The following is a 17,696-nucleotide window of genomic DNA, read 5'->3' on the forward strand; positions in this document are numbered from 1 at the left end:
AAACTATACGAGACGCCCCTGCGCAAGCGAGAACCAATAAAAAATATAAACACACTTCAAAATCATGCGTGACAAACACTTCACTCTAGTCTGGGAACATTCAATAAATAAAATTTATGTGACAAAAAAACATTGCTTGCAAGCGACGACCTACGAATAAAAAAAGAGAAGATTCCGATAAAAATACTATGTTGAAATTAGGCACGCAGTATTCTTTTGCCGACTTCTTTCTCAGATAAATGTAATAACCTATTATTATTCATTCTAACTTGATTGAAATCGCATTATAAAAATTTCTGAAAATATTACAAAAAATGACTTTATAGGCGGTGCCGCCGCTACGGCGGCACTCGAGTAATACGGGAAACTTCTAATGCCGCCGATATGGCGGCACTCGAGTGTTAAGGGTTAATTGTAGCAACACTTGGATTTGTTATGCATGGATGGTATTGTTTTATTGCAATCAACCACTTTAAATACTGTCATTCGGATCTACACTGCATGAGTCATTAAATATTCCTAAAGGCCGGTATACTCCTCAGGACTCAGCCAAAGGGTATTGAATATCATCACTGAAAAGTGAGTAGATGAACTATCTCAATACTGATTACACTGGCGGCTCTCGTGGTGCAGTGCGTAAGGCGCTGGCCTTTCACCCGAGAGTTCTGGGTTCGATTCCCGATGAGGACACAATATTTATGTTATTTTCTCAAAGCCTGGGTGTTTATGATTGTTGAAAATTACTAACCACCTTGAAAAAGCAAGGACATAGACTATAGATACATCTAGACGCCACCCGTTGCATTGCTAAATGAAGCTGCGTGCCGTGCGTTTGGTTTGTGGGCGAGCGAACGCATTCGTCTTCAAATGTTCGAGACCATAGACCATTTCGCTAGTGTTCGCCCAAAGTGCTCGCACTAGACGCTCAGAATTAAAATATAATTTTCTATTTTTTTGCGTTATATAGTATTTTTAAGCGGTCAAAATGCAACCATTAAGTAAAGATATCCATAATTTAAGTTATTTTAAAGAAACACTAGGTCACTGATATTAAAATATATAATAATATACAAATAAATTATCACGAACATGTATCAACTTACCTATGAAACGTAATACCATCTTCTTGCTTATCAGTACGGCTACCATATTTTAATACAACACACAGAACCATCTTTCCTACTTAATTAACTAAAAATATTTACCACTGACTTTATGTTTAACACAAAAAATAGCAATTTTAGCAACACGAGCTCGCAGGTTATCGACGCTACGTGAAGCGATTCACCACGATTTGCCGGCGATACTTTTGGAAACTAACTCACACATATGTAGACCTTTTATCTTACTCTAGCGCGTGTCGCAGAGATTATAAGGATGCCGAATACTTTCTCACTCATACTCATGCATCGTTTTTGTTCAGGCCTTGAAGGACATGGTTATTAATAATTCAAAAAAAAAAAATACTGATTACACTGCTTGACTATTTGTTCGTCTCCCTTTAAGACGGTGGTATTCGAAATGTGCGCTGCAATGCCCTTAAGGCGCATGCCATAGACTGCTTTCTACTCTTTCTAGTCTTTTCTCTTATTGCTACGTTCACGTACACATTATCCTTTATTTTAGAGTGCATTCCTTTATTTAAGCACTGTCTTTAGGGTTAATTTTCTCTTTCAAAAACCCACATTTTTTTGATTTCCACATCTGTACTTTATTTCCATTGTATTAAAAAAAAAAATGGAAAAATACCCAAAAAAATACTACTCATAAATAAATTGAGAAAATAAACACGGAGAAAATAACCTCTTACATATGATTCTATTAGGAATTCACTTTCAAATGGCAGCTCGGAAAAGCTAATAAAATAAAATTTGGACTATAAATAGAAGGAGTTTTATACAGTAAAACCTTGTTAATGGGCATTTTCGCCAAAGTTTGTACATTGCGTTTTTGGCATGTCCCATGACTTTGATTGATTTTTTCATAGTTATTATATTATAAAATGTTGGAAAGTTATGTACTTTTAACATGCAAATTTATTAATTTACTCTATTCAATCAGTTAAATACAACTATCTGACCTGTATATATTTTTAATTGATTATTTAGATCGAAAGGTAGTGCGTTTTTACCATGTCCCACCCATAAATTCAAATAAACAAAGTCTGATTTCGTCATTAATTTTGAGTGTGTAAAATTAAATTCGTAGTGTTTTCAACAGCTTACATTATATATTTTTGGAAAATATATAGTTTTTTCGTAAATTTGTACCAATATTGAAAAAAAATCACGTTTAAAGTGTGTCCCAGGATATTTGAAAAAGTGGAATTCCACATTCCGTTACCACGATTTTAGCATGAAGGCGAAAAATTTTCACTATAAATATGTTTTTTTTTAATGTAGCAACATTTTTGTATAACACTGATCGCCATGTACACTTTAAATTGTTGGTGTGTGTCGGTATCGCTATCGGAACAGGTTGCTTTCTGGGTTGGTCATTTAAGAAGTTCCACTACTGTTACCACGATTTATAAGGTAAGAAAACACATATTTCTATTTCACATACTACACATATGGAGCTTATCTTTCATACTACAGATATAATAAAACATATCGCAGGTTTAACAATAAAACTAAGCTAAATTTTGGCTTCAAACACTTCTGAAACAGAATCCGTTACTTCCACTCCGAAACTATATTGGTGGTAACGTATATGTGGAATGTAAAAGTAACGAAATGGCATGCATAAAGTTGGGTTTACAGTGTGTGTTTAGTTCTTCATAGATTATAAAAAAAATTATTTTGTCTGTTCGTATGAAAAACAAAAATATTTTCATTAAAAAATATAAAAAATAACCTGACTATAATATAATAATATAATAAAGATTAAAAAAGTATGTGATATGTCTGAATACGCAAAAATAGCGCACATAAAAGTATGGAGATAAAAAAAAACAACAGAAGGAAAAGAAAAAACACCAGACTGAAATAATTGCGAGACAGGCACTGGCTCTGTCATACTCTTTCTGTTATACGCCACCAAAATTTTAAAACTTCTCCATACATTTTAGGCATAGAAATTTATAAAAATGTATGAAAAAGTATTTTTTTGTCACGTTTAACAGAAATGTGTACTCGATTAGATTTAATACCTAGAACTGTAGGTATTCACGAAATGTCAGAAAAGTACGTCTTGATTACAATCAACCTGTATAGCTACATTTTATGTTGATGAATACAATTAAATTTCAAGACAACATAAAGTCGAACTTGGTTATTACGAGGAAGATGGGACCGACTGAATTTGCTTGTTATAAGCGTTACTCGTTATATCAGAGAATAGGTATTTTTAAATGAGCATGTCACATTACACAAAAAGCCGAAAATAAAAAATTTGGAAACCATCGTAAAAATCCCCGAAACGAGCATGGCATTCATAAACTACAAAAGAAGTTGTTTATTGTAATTAACGCTGGTAGGTACCTACGGACTTCACAAACCTTGGATTTTTCAACCATATGCGTGGATACTTTTTTATTATTGTCGGTGAAACACCAATAAGGTAGGTACTTAGACACTTTACTAGTGTCATAAACGTAATCCGACCCCGGCGGCATCCTGTCCAATCGGATTTTATTGCTTAGGGTCGAAATGTTTTAAAACGGTCGACACATTAACAGTATTTTAGCTCGGTATATCCGATAAGTTGCTCGTTATAACAGTGAAAGAATTAAATGTATGGCGAAAATCATAAACCAATTGTCAACAAATGTTTCGTTATTACATCCGAGATCTCGCTATGTCAGAGATCGTAATAACCGAGTTTGACTATAATTATTTTCGTAAAAGTTATATACTCCGTGCCGCGCTAGGAACTCGCGTCTGAATCCCTTGCTGATTTTTTTTTTCATATATTGTTAATTTGCTTAAAAATATTTTTTATCTGAGTTACAAATAATATAAATGCCAAATAAAGTTATGGTAATGTATAGTGTGTCAAAATTATTACCTACCTTATTTTACAAGTATTGTGAAATTTATTATAAAATATGTCTATTTTAGTGATTAAGTTTGATTTGTTTTGTTATTTTGACGCACGTTGAATATTTATCTGTCTATCAAAAAATTCAAATAAATTTCATAAAACAAAAATTTGTTTTTATGGTAACATGTAACTTAAGCTTTACAAATTACACTCCGTTACCATTTCGTTCCATTCCGAAAATGTCCCCAAAAAAGTTGAACGTTAACTATTTTTCATTTGATTATTAAATAACGAAACTTATTTATTTTTCCAATAAAATTTAGTAAAAGTGATTATTGTCTTTAAAAAAATAGCAGAACGAACATTGATTGGTTTTTTCAAATACTAAAGGAAAAATGCTCTGCCATTATAGACATAGGGTAACGGAGGGGAACGAAATGTGCCCAAGAATTAAAATTCAATAATATTTTTTGACTATTTGTAGTTTTATTTTGAAGTGTATGGTTTTTTTAATCTAATAGAGCTCTTTTAAGTGATAAAAAGTGTTTCATTCATGTTTTAAAAGCTAAGTTTCGTAGTCACGGAACGGAAACTTATTATGCCCAATTTCATAATAAAAATGATATAAATATTGTATTAATCAATATTTTGCTGAAAAATTGCTATCACCAATTCAGCAATAGAACAAGGAATCTGCTAGCTATATAAAAATGGTTAATTTGAGTGAAAAAATAATATTACCCAAATTTCAAACATGTACAAACTTTGGCGAAAATGCCCTAATACGAACACGGATAATTCGAAATTCGCTGTAATTCCAAATTTTCACAAAAAAAAGTCTCTTGAACATTGTTTTCATATAAAACCATACCTTTAATTCGAATTTCGTAATTCAAAATGATTTCAGAGTCCTGGCATACAAAAATATTCTATAAATCATAATAAAGTACACTATTTCATGAGGCAGTCATTGAAAATTGTGACAGATTTTTCTTAAAACATCATAAATTACTTATTTTAAGGTAATATAAATAATCCTGACATTTTATGACCCATTAACACACACGGAATCAGAAATTTCGTAGGCACATCTATGATCGTAAACGAAATCAATGAAAATCAAGGAAATTTTTTTTTTCAAAATTTTAATATTTTTCCCCATACATTTCGTAATTCGAATTTTTTTCGATTTTCGGTCCCGTGGAATTCGTATTAACAAGGTTTTACTGTACATGTCAATTTACGACATTTGAAATTATTCAGCAAACACATGAAGTATGGTTAAGTTGGTAAACTCGACAAATAGTAACGTTGCACACTGGGCATTCCGATTTTCTGTCACTCATTTTTTTATGTACATTGTGATTACTTACTAGACTGTAGTTATAAACGGTTTTACACAAATTTTACAAGATTTTTCTACTGAATGATAATGCCGAAGTGTAGTATTATTAGCTGCTAAAATGTCATAGCAGTAGTGTGAAGTTGTCTGTATATAAACTTGCTATGTGAAGTCATTTGTAGCTAGCTAACTTAATCAGTGGACCAGCGGTTATTTTTTTGCTTCAATTTCATACATTTAGGCTCCATCTCTAGGTTTTTTTCAACATCTTTGCTTAAAACTGATTCTGAAGGGAAAATTTTTGGGCGCCATGAAAGAATTTGTACACTAAGAGGTTGAAAACCATTGCTTTAAAGAAGAGCTTTTTTATTTGAAAACTGCACTTAATAGGTATTGTCGAACAAGAACATCTTGTCTACGTGTTAAAACTCTGAACTAACAAGCCCCTCCTATGCAGTTAATCCGTTTCAAATGAGGAACGCCCCTAAATTTATCGTTTCATTTTACACTTCGGTTGTGTACGGATCTATCAATTTACGTAATTTGATACTTTTTATAATAAACATATGTATTAAACGATCAGGAGTGATATTAAAATTATTTATGAGAATGCGACTACAGCGGCTTTCGGTTATCGACAAGATCTTGTCGGACAGTATATTTTAATGTAGAAAATTGTACATAATAATTTTGTTTTTAATGTACGGTTGCAAAACATACTAAATGATGAATTATTATTGTATTCATAAGTAATCGGGGTTATATGGTTTTATTTTGCAGGTAGAAAGAAATGCATTGAATCTCCTGAACGAAATAAGAAACGAAGAAAAATGTATGACGATGGTACTACTTCAGAATCTAGTGGTGCCAAGGATTGGTCTGCGTCTAAACAAAAGTGAGGCTTATTCCGTTTCTTAAATTTGTATTATTCCATTTACTGAGGTGGGCATGCTGTAATGGTTAACTTTCAAAGAATACTGTTACAAATACGGCGGTAGTTCATTCAATTTAGGTATATTGTGGAGTTTTCATTCTTTTACTATTAATTGTGTATCAATTTAAAAATATTTTTAAAATTTTTGGAAATCGATTTCAAAAAGACTTTCGATCGCAAAAAGCTATTTGTTGTTTAGCTGAACTGTCAACTATGCATAGGGTTGCATAGGTAAGTTAGTTTTATATAACGTCGACACCTTTGCACAGTGCGCACGCAAATGTTAAATTCCTGTTGCAGTAGTAGCGCCTGTACACGTAAATGGATTTACTTGTATCAATAGTGTGTATTTTAAACTATCGTGATAATAACTGTTTACACGTAAAAATACTGACTGTCTCGCCAATCTCATTCTTCAAGAGTAAGCGAGACGTGATGTTGTCATTGTACAGTACTATTTGACAGAATCATGAAAATTGGTTAACCTCAAAATGAGGCGGTGTGTAGTTTGTTCTTTTACCGGCAAGGTCGCCATTATCATTCTACTGCGCAGTCGTAGATGATCACAGTCCAATTGGTGCGTGAAAATTAAGAAGTTTCTGAACTTTTTTGATCCATGCATGCAATCTTGTGCAATTTTCACTATAATACGTATTTACAAGTACATTTTTTTGTTATGGCCGCGATAATACATACTGTCAGCAGTAAATCCATGCACGTGCAAATGGGGTATAAGCACAACTGCTAGAATAGGACTGCTGGCTTGACTGGTATGACTTTTTATGTGCTTTGTCGCAGTGTTTGTGATTTTTGTGTCATCGACAAACTACCGCAATATGAATATAATATATTATAATATGCAATATTTGATTTTATTTATTTTGCAGAAAATCAAAGTCATCACCAAAAAAAATTCACTCTAGGTCGCCAGAAAAAAGAAGTAAAAAGAGAAAAAAGAAAAGCAAAAAACATGACGATGAAAAGGGTGATAAACCTACTACAAAATCTAGGGTAAGTAATATGAAATTGTTCATAAAATATCTTTTAAATAATTAATTTTGTAGCTTTTTCTGTATTAAGCTAACTCACCTTACCCCACAAACAGTAGATTTGAAGGTATACTAAATATTTTGGTTTACTTCGCTATAATGGCCTTTTTTATTATGACGTATTTTTGATTTACCCTGTGCTTAAACACAATGGTTGCTGACAATCAGTGAGAACACTGGGTCCAAGTTTCAAAGCTGTCATATCGGTATTTAGTGTCGGTCCCAAGAAAGTTTTGCACAGCCGTATTGTTGTATAATCAAATTTAGTCTGCTGACAGGAATGTTGTAAATTATATTTTTGTTTCAAATTTGAATAATATAAAATTAGTTGCCTGGTACTGGTCCCTATGGGAGCAAATGTGGTTTGGTATGCAACTGACTATTCGCTAGTGAATTTATTATTATAGCAAATTTTGATGACACTCAGCTCGCGCGATGCCCGCAGATCTGTACCGGCCATGAAAATACCACTTATACCTAGTCTGGACCAAGATGAATCTGTTCATTGAACATTGTATACAAACTGCTTGAGAGTTCTATCAAAATTGTTTTTGAACATTTAATATGTTTTGATTCAAATGATTGTAAATTTTTGTTTCCCAACGCGGATGGGAAGCATTGAAAATATACATTTTATGGTCTTTGTCTCGACTAGGCTTATGATTTTAATATATACATATGTGTGTTCAGGTGAAATATGGAGGGTTGTCTGATGGATCCAGAGAATCTCGCGATTGGTCACCAGCGCATCGAACCAGACAGCGAAGAGTTAACTACCTCGAATTGCCTAACACTGATTCCGAAGAAGTAAGTGAACAAAACATTAAGTAAGAAGTTTACGCATCATTAGGCTTACCATACGTCCCGGTTTCACACATTGGTCCCAGCATCCCGGCCGGTTTGGCATTTTGTCCCGGCTGTTCCGCGTATGAATGATTGTCAATAATAAATTGTCATGATTGACCGTAATAGCGTATATGTGATGAGACAGTGGAGAATGCTGCGAAAAAAGTTCATTCCAGCGAGAAGTACGATTGGTACAATAAATAAATAAAATAACTTAAACTTAAAATAAAAAACTTTTTTTGTACATACTTTAAAACAATTTTTGGTGGTTAAGTTTGTTTTTTTGCCATATATCCCGTTCCTGTCCCGGTTTAGAGTTTTATAATTATGGTAAGGCCATCCTCTCATGCATAAACTAAAATCCGACAAACTGGTTGCTTATGGAACTCATAAACTGGCCAGTGACTGATGCTTCGCACACGGGGCTACTGAAACCCAATAATCTCATAACCTCAAACTGTCAAACCCATTGTCTTTCCTACTTCATTCTAAGCCTTTTACGTAATTTCTCTATGGGAATATTCTGGCAGCCTGTAATTATACAGGCAGGAGTATTTCTCAACATCTGCCACATATTTTAAATTAAAAATCGGTTCTCCCATCTTTAACTTTTGACGTCTTGGCTCGTTATTTCTTGTTCAGTGCTACCAATTTTGGTAAGAAAATATGATTTTTCACCGAATCTACTGATATATGTACCATTGTTTAATGGGTGACTGGCAACTGAGAGACTGGGAGACTAGCATGTCGCGTCTCCTCGGTTTCGATTGCGGAGATTTTGAAACTGAGAGATTCCAGTCTTGCCGTCAGCGAGCCGCTATTGAAATACATTAGCTAGATACTGGAGTTTCGTCTTTTTTGAGTATTCACGTGAGCAGTGGCCTAAGCCTACGCATCATGAGGTATTTATTTTTATCAGAGTATAACAATATAACCATTCAAATTGTTTTCATTTGACAGTTTTAAAAAATCCCAGGATTGCACTTGTATTAAAGCTGTTTTGTTATTTTTGTGAAGGTTGCATTTATTTCCAAAGGCTAAAGGAAATAACCGAAAAACACCAGGTCTAATCAGTGGAGTGGCCTAGGGTCCATCGTTCTATATGGCAAGTAAACTAGCTGGAAATCTATGCAGTTATTATGTAGATCTATCGCAATTATTCATTCAATCCTGCACCGTTTGCACAATCACTAATATTATATTATGACATTATTTGTCTGTAGGAAGCGCACAAACCCAGCGGTAAACACATGGACAGTTCGGATGAATACAAAGGCGAGTCTGACTCCAACTCGGACTCCTGCTCCTGGAAGGCGAAAGTAAAGCCAGACGCGGAACAAGAGATACCCATGCCCGGGTTGAACATCTTGAAAACTCCCGAGAAAGCCGTTTACGAAGGCATCACAGTGCGGTCCGATGCCGATCTGATGAAAGCCGACATGCAACCCGTCGTCAAGTTGTCCGACATCTCGCCCATCAAAATTGATCCTGTCATCCCTCCTCCGCCTGAAACCCCCGAAACACCACCACCACCAAGTAATTTTCTAATTATATTTAAAAATGTTTTTTTTTTTGTGACCATGTCCGATCCTAATAAAATCATATGGGCCTCCACAGAGTTGAGGTTTGAATTAACAGAATCTTGTTTTTACAAGAAATGGATGTTAGCCACTTGCACAACCTAATAGGTCCATACTCTGACTCAAACACAAATTGAAAAACAATGTGTATTTGCCAGACCCAGGATTCGATCCTGGAACCTACGTCAGTCACTATAAGCCAACGCTTAAGCCGCTCGGTGATGAATATTATATTGAATTAATTGATAGGTAGAAGTTTGCAATGATGAATATTTTATTTTCTGTTCTAGCCACAATAGTAGAAGCCTTAACGAGTGCAGTGCCTTTGAATTCGTCTTTGCCTTTGCCTTCAGCGTCGCCCTTGCCACTTAGGGGGAGAGGAAGTCGGGGAGGGAGAGGAAGCAGGTAACCTTTTTTTCTATCCGTAAAGATGGAATAATGCAACTTATCCCAGTACAAGTGTCACTGACCCCCATAACGAGTGCAGGATTGTCAAACCAATACAGTCACAAAATGGACTGTTTGATTAATTCAATCAATACGTGACCATACAACAGAAATATTGCAAATCTTATAAATAATATTTTTTTTTCTTATAATTAAAATGAAATTATATGACTAATCCTGAAAAGTACAAGGTTTACAGGCTGGTAATCAATTTGCGGCAAGATTTCCACATTAACATTATGTCATATGATTACGTTATAATGACCAAAGTAAATTCTCCGTGATGCCCTGCATTTTTTTTTATCGGGTCTCTATTTCTCGTAAGTTGTCGGCTATTGTTGGCCTGCTTCATTCAGTTGTATGAGAAAGCCGATTCGTTGCCCCTCTTTATATTTAATACCTCTATGCAGACACCGATCTTCTGTTTGTATTTTGAAATAATCACTTTAGACTAAAAATAATTGCTGATAGAAAGCAATCAATAGGTTTGTTTGTTTTATACAGTGAATAAGAAAAGGATGAACATTGCTTTTTCAGTCACGTACACTTATAGTAAATTCTAGTAATTGCCATTCCAAAGAGAATTTTCAATCCTGAAATTTGATAAAAGCAAGTGAATCTCAGGATTCTTTCAAAACCTCACCATATATTATTATGGTGAGGTAATTTAATTTATCCCATTGGAGACGATCGGCGCCAATTTGACCCAGCGTTTCCTTAGTAAAAATGTTTTATTTTTCATTTTTAAATATTTCTTAAAATCCTCTCAATTTACCTACATGTTTAAAAAGAGACAAATTTAAGTGTTTCATTACCTACACAAGTGTGAAAATATATTGAAATTAAACATAATATAAAAAAAAAAGTGGTAGCAGTTTTAATAAACTCTTGTCAAATGACTACAAAATTTAATCTCGCTTTTGGTCCACATTTTTCTCCTTGTAAATTTGTCTCCAGTGGGTTAAATCAAAACTACAAATTTAATGTTATTTGAATGAAGGTTTTTTGGCCGTTTTTTACACTATAGTGACTACACTTTAAGGAAATTCTTTTACATCGTATCATTATAACAGAACAGGTAGGTAGGTGTTCTGTCTGAATTTTGGAGGGAGTCTTTGAAATTTATCAAACGTACAAACAAGACACAATTTGTTCACAATACCTATTTCAACTTTAACTGTCTAAATATTCAATAATTGTCTTTCATATCCACCAGCATAAATAAATATATGTAATTGCTTAATTAAAATGCATTGTTGCCTATTTTGTGTCAAGGGGTGGCCACAGAGGCAGAGGTCTAAATTCTTCAGGGAGTCGCGGGGGCAGGGGCAGCCGGGGAGGAAGAGGAGGGGGACCGGCCGGATGTCCCCCTATCCCTCACCCGAACGAGACCACTCCGCCCAGGATGAATCGAACGCCTAAGCCCAAACTCAACGTTACACCCACTTCTATTCCTGGACTGAAAGGTATGTGCAAATCAAATAAATATTTTGTGAAATGCCTGCAAAAACATTCAGCGCAATAAATTTATTTCTACCTGATCGATGAAATGAAATGATCATGTTAAGTACATATTTGAATGACAATACCTTTTCAAATACCCACCTTATTTGGATGTACAAAATTTACATCATAAAGGTATAATACAGGCGAGCTGTGTCGGTTGCAGATGTTTACAGCATTATTATATCTTCGGTACATATTGACACATCATTTTTATTGGTTCTTTTAATACAGCAAAACCTCGTTAGTAAAAACACTGATAATTCTAAATTCGCCGTAATTCGAAATTTTTGCGAAAAAAAAGTCCCTTGAACATTATTTTCATATAAAACCATACCTTTAATTCGAATTTTAAAATTATTTCAGTGTCCTGGCATATAAAATTGTTCAATAAATCGTAATAATGTACACTATTTCATGAGCCAGTCATTGAAAATTGTGACAGACGTTTTTTAAAACATCATAAATTGCTTATTTTATGAAGGTAATAAAAATAATCCTGACATTTTATGACCCAATTTGGTAGGCACATCTATGATCAAAAACGAAATTAATGAAAATCAAAAAAAAAAAAAATTTTCAAAATTTTTATATTTTCCCCCCATACATTTCATAATTCGTAATTCGAATTTTTTTCGATTTTCGGTCCCATGGAATTCGTATTAACGAGGTTTTACTGTACCAATGTTGTCACATAAATGGTACAGAGGGGCCGTACTGACACTGAGCTCTGCCATAATTTAGACTTGAGAAAATGCTTTGCTTACTATACCCATGCAACATTCTCGTTTTAAATTGCAAGGATTGTTCACGATGATGTGGTAAATTTCACATGTTCCTTAATCCTTTGCCTCTGTGTCGCAAGTAGTTAATTACTGTAAGTAACGTACAATTAAGGCACGTAAATGCGTTGGAAAAAATTGATTTAGGTAATAATGATTGTTTAATATTTTTTAGAGGGTGACAATTTAGATGACTTACCCAACGATATGAAGATTGGCGACTTCTCTGATAGTCTGTCGGAATTGGAAAATGTGAGTATAATAATTAATTGTTGTGCAATGTATATAATTTTTATATATATTTAAATAAACCGATTGGCTCTTCCTGTTTAAATATTCTCAAATTTGCTTGTGTACAGATCAACGTAATGTCAGCCTACTGACGATATAAATGAGATACTAATTGATTTATAAATATATGACCTTATGGCATTATATGATATTATATAAAACTAATTTATTGTTTTTACATCAGATGAGTGACTTAGACAATGATGAGGACCTTGGAGATTTAACAGCAATGCAAATGAAATCCTCCGCCCCTCCGACACCCTTTCAGGTAAAATAAACAATAGTTCATGTCTACAATAAGTAAAATATAACAATTATAAATGTTTATATTTTATGTATTCCCAATATTATGTATCGTCGTATCAATAGTATTGTCAATTCCTATTTGCATTTCTGAAAAAGTTCTCTGTTAGTGTACTGGTTTAAGTGTTTTGTATTTGCTGCAGCTGGAAAGGGAGAGAAGAAGGAAAGAGAAGGAGGTGAAAATGGTGGAAAAGGAAAAGAGAAAGGAGGAAAGGCTGAAGAAAAAAGAGGAAAAAATACAACTCAAGGAGCAGAGGGCCAAAGAGAGAGAAGAAAAGAAACTGGCCAAAATGGCTAACAAGGAACAGACAAAGAAAGTCCGGAAACCAAAACCTCCAGGTATATTTTTTGCTATCTATTTACGTAGCTCTTTTAGCAATCATTTTATCGGTAATTTTGTAATGCTGTGAATAGAATATTTTCTATTGTACTTCAGTTATGAGCGAAACCAACATTAAATTTGCAATGACCACTTTTCACTTGATGCCGTCCTCTTTTTATGATGAATAATTTAATTTCTATTACTTTTATAGATTTCGGAGGACAGATGATGAACTTCAATGTTCCGGGAGGTCCCCGAGGCGTCCCCATGCCTCCTGGCATGCACCCGAGAGGAGCAGGACCGCAGGGTCACCTCGGCCAGATGTTGCGGCCGCACGGTATGGACTACATGAGGGGACCACCCTCGCATGGCCTCGGACCTCCCGGCATGCCGCCAATCAAAATGGAACACTCCAATTATCCGCCGGGACCCCACGGGTATCGCCCCGATGGTCGAACTCCACCCATGCCCGGGGATCACATGTTCAATTACCGACGGCCAGACGGTATGCAGCCGATGCCCTCTCACGGGGAGCCTCGCGAAATTGAGGACGGTAGGACGCTGACTCCGCTGGGAGATCGAAGAGGATATCCGCCGCCCTCGGATCCCAGGGGACATCCGTTCTCCTCCATGGAAGGCGGAGCAGGTCCCCCTCTGCCCTTTATGGGACCGCGTGGTCCTCCCGGTCACCCCGGAGGCTATCCTGACTCTCCGGACGGTCGGCGGTTTCCTCCCGGCTACTCTCATGATGGTGGAGGAATGCCCGGGATGAGACCCCGTCCCCCGTCAGAAGAGGGTCGTCCTCCTGGGCCCCCGGACGACCGCCTTCGCCCTGTGCCCCTCGACGGTCTCACCGATCCCGGTGGGGATCCCCGAGGTCGTCCCGGAGAGATGAGGGAAGGTGCCGACTATCAGATGATGATGATGGGGAGGATGTCCGGTGAGCGAATGACGCCCGAAGGGGGGATGATGATGGCGGGGGCAGGGGCGACAGGGCAGCGTCCACCGGGCACCAAGAGGAGGGGCCGCGGGCCCGGCAAGAAGACTCTCGCTCGGCAGGCGGCCGCTAATCCTGCCGGTGGAGGTCTGAACGTCACCGATAATTCTCAGAGTCCCACCAGTTCCAGTTCTTCAATACCGGAAGGTTTGTAAATAATCTTATAAAAAATTTCATTTTAACACAAATAACTGCCCAAACTGGCAGTCATCTAGCGGAATTTGCACTAAAGCGTATATTTATAATGGTAGAGAAACAATAGTTTAGATAAATACAGTAGAATCATGATGTATTGTTCCTGAAGCAATCGTTTTCCTGTCTCATTCATTAGGCGCTAAATGCAAACATGTTTACATTAGGGCTTGCGCAGACAGAGAGCGGTCGGAGTTCTGCGTTCAACCGACCGTTGACCGCTAACGTTCAGGGACAGCAGACAGGTGGCGGTCAACAATAAGCGTTCCATTTGTTTACAAACGTTGTACTGACACAAGCGCTGCATAATGCGAGACCGCTTTATTCCGACTGCGAGTGGAAGTGAGAAAGCACAGCTGTTGCGTACTCACTCCCCCGTGTGGTTTCGCTCTATGTTGTGTGACTGCTCAAATTCCTATGACGGGACTGGACGGGAGGTACGGCGTTCTTTGTAATTCCGGGCATAGAACTCCAGAACTCTAGCGTTCCAATTGACCGGCGCGGTCTGACCGCCGGCTGTGTACCCATACAGTATGAAGTCCATACAGTACAACGAACGCCGAACTCCGAACGCGGAACGCAGACCGCCTGACCGCGCTCTGTCTGCGCAAGCCCTTACGTTAAAACTATGTACTTGTGAACTTCTTGAAGTTCATGATAGTTATGTTGTTATTATTACCTATGCGATACATAAAAAGACAACATTGCTTGTGCAATTGAGTGTTGCCATTTTTTAAATTCCGATGTTTCTTAAATTTGTAAAATATTTTTCATGTCAATTGAAACTAACTAATTGTTTAGAGTTTTATCCAATTTGTTGTATTTTGTATGGATTGAATATAACGGCACGTCCTCGAACATGCGTTATGTAAACTTATCAAAGTAACAATTTTTTTCGTCTTTTGTTCTGCATTAATTGTTTAGTCCACATAGTCAGAGATGATAGATGGTGAATCCACTTTACCATTTCTATAATCATATAACCACACGTCAGCTACTTATACCGTACACCTTGTCAAAGGCAACACCGCTCGGAAAACCTTTGCTACTGTTTCTACACATCTGGTTTGGGAAAAAATTACATTATTTGTATGAATGTAAATTTTTTTGCTTCCAGGTACTCTAGCTGTGGCAGGGGCTCCTCAACCTTTTCGACCGACGGCCGATGCGCCCAGCGTTATTACTCGAATGCCCCACATGATGCCGCCTCCGTACAGGTATGTGATCAATTTTACTTATTTATAGGTATTTTACTTATTACTATTTTATTATAGATTTTAATGAAGTATTTTCTTGAAGGTTTGTAAAATAGTAGTGCAGAGATGATTATTTTTTTATTATTCGCCTCTTATAAAAATGTGAAGGGTAATCATGAGATTCTTTCGATGAAAATTCATTTTGAAAACAATTGTAATCTAACGGTACCATTCGTTTTAGGGGTTCATCGATGTACGCTGGCGGTGGTCCCCTTTACGGCCCGCCCAGAGGCCCCCCTCCTCATCTCCCTCCCGGAGGAATGTACCGGCCTCATCCACCACATCCCCTTGACCCCTCCCCGTCGGGTGGGGGCCCCATCTCCGTGGGTTCCCCAGGCAGAGCGAGCCCCCTTGCCCAACCCTTCTCACCCTATCAGCCCAACCCGTACTACCCGCCGCCCGCCGGTGCTAATCCCCGCCTGGCCTACCCGCCACGCTTTCCTCCGCATGGGCCACCTCACCCTCCCACGCCGCCCCCGCCTTCACAGCGCCCGCGGAGAGATTCGGAGGAGTCGGAGGACGAACCCAAGAAGCCACTTCCGGAGGAGACCGTCTCGCCTCACCCTGAAATCAAGAGCGAACCTCCCAATCCGGTCGCCGCTGACCGCTCACCATCCCCCGCCGATGATGACAAAACGGAAGAGACGGAGGGCCCGGAGGCACCGCCGTCCTCCCCCCCGCACCCTCGACACCCGCAGCTCAAGCGCACCGAGAGCAAAAGCGACCGGGGAGGCCGGGGGCGGATCGCCGTCACTGCAGCGGCCCGATACCCTCAAGGTCCCTATGCCCCCCAGTACGGTCCTTATGCTCCATATCCTTCTGGGGCCCCAGAAGGACCCTACGCACCCCCGGGACCGCCTGGCCTCCATCACCCTCCCCCGCATCCACATCCCTCCCATCATTCTTCCCCTCTTCCTCCCCCGTCGTCGCATCAGCTTTCCCCGCACCTTCCTCCTGTTCCTCGTTCCCCCATGATGCCTTCTCACGCGTCCCCACGACCGCCTCCCCCCCACCACATGCCTTTGCGTCCCCCTCTCGGATATCCCCCGCCGCGACTCGAGCACCACCCCAGGCACCTCCCTCCCCACCTCATGCCGCCCCATCACCATGGAAACCCCCATCTTCATCCGCAGGCCCACCCTCATCCACATCCCCACCCGCACCTCCACCCTGGACAGCAGCACCACGGCCCCCCGGGAGGGGAGGAAGAGGTGGGGGAGTTTGGGGGGTTGGTGAGCTACTTTTCCAGTCAGCACGGAGACGACATCGATACTTAACGAGGCGAAAGTGTATTTATATTTTTGTAGTGGGCGTCGGCGAAGACGCCTTCGTGCGGTATACAATATAATATTAGACATGCGCGCGTGGCGGTCCCGCGCGTCCAAAACTCTAGGAGCTACTTTACTTTATAGATATTTATATAGAATCTTATATAAATTATATTAATATTAACATATACAATAAAAGATTGTATTATTATAAATTGTATCTTATACAAACTTGGCATATTTGCTGATTTTAAATAAATAACGTATAATTTTATTATTTTTCAATTACTTAAGCATGAAACCTTTCCACAAAATATTGTATATAAACTAAAATCTAACTAAGAAAGTGTTATTTCTATTTCACTGACCTGTGGGTGAGGTAATATTCCTGGAAGCCGCATTTTCTCATAGCAGCCATTACTGCCGATGATTCTTTTGAATATCGGAAACGATTTAATGGAGCAGTCAACTTGAAATTGCACAAGTATACCTAACAATAAAAAAATAATTTTAACCTCAATACTTCCTACCTTCACCACCATTCCGCGTACTTATGGAATTCCCCTCGTATGTTGTATACACTAGTAAAGATTCTTTTGT

General features: G+C 37.9%; 1 protein-coding gene across 7 annotated transcripts in view; it reads left to right on the plus strand.

The window, feature by feature from the left end:
- Positions 1 to 17,249, plus strand: part of LOC147078313 (uncharacterized) — a 35,916-nt gene extending 18,667 nt beyond the window's left edge. For all 7 annotated transcript variants that reach the window (XM_085958473.1, XM_085958483.1, XM_085958482.1 and 4 more), the window contains exons 17-28: positions 6,107 to 6,221; positions 7,148 to 7,271; positions 8,000 to 8,116; positions 9,379 to 9,691; positions 10,026 to 10,140; positions 11,458 to 11,648; positions 12,643 to 12,719; positions 12,943 to 13,026; positions 13,205 to 13,400; positions 13,595 to 14,527; positions 15,690 to 15,789; positions 16,010 to 17,249. In XM_085958473.1, the coding sequence (XP_085814599.1) occupies positions 6,107 to 6,221; positions 7,148 to 7,271; positions 8,000 to 8,116; positions 9,379 to 9,691; positions 10,026 to 10,140; positions 11,458 to 11,648; positions 12,643 to 12,719; positions 12,943 to 13,026; positions 13,205 to 13,400; positions 13,595 to 14,527; positions 15,690 to 15,789; positions 16,010 to 17,105 (3,461 nt within the window). In that variant the 3' untranslated portion in view covers positions 17,106 to 17,249. The remainder of the gene's footprint in view (positions 1 to 6,106; positions 6,222 to 7,147; positions 7,272 to 7,999; positions 8,117 to 9,378; positions 9,692 to 10,025; positions 10,141 to 11,457; positions 11,649 to 12,642; positions 12,720 to 12,942; positions 13,027 to 13,204; positions 13,401 to 13,594; positions 14,528 to 15,689; positions 15,790 to 16,009) is intronic.
- Positions 17,250 to 17,696: the final 447 nt, after the last annotated feature.

Source organism: Rhyacophila brunnea, unplaced genomic scaffold, assembly GCF_057557595.1.
Source record: "Rhyacophila brunnea isolate RB1 unplaced genomic scaffold, BYU_Rbru_1.0 scaffold_11, whole genome shotgun sequence".
Lineage (NCBI taxonomy): Eukaryota > Metazoa > Arthropoda > Insecta > Trichoptera > Rhyacophilidae > Rhyacophila > Rhyacophila brunnea.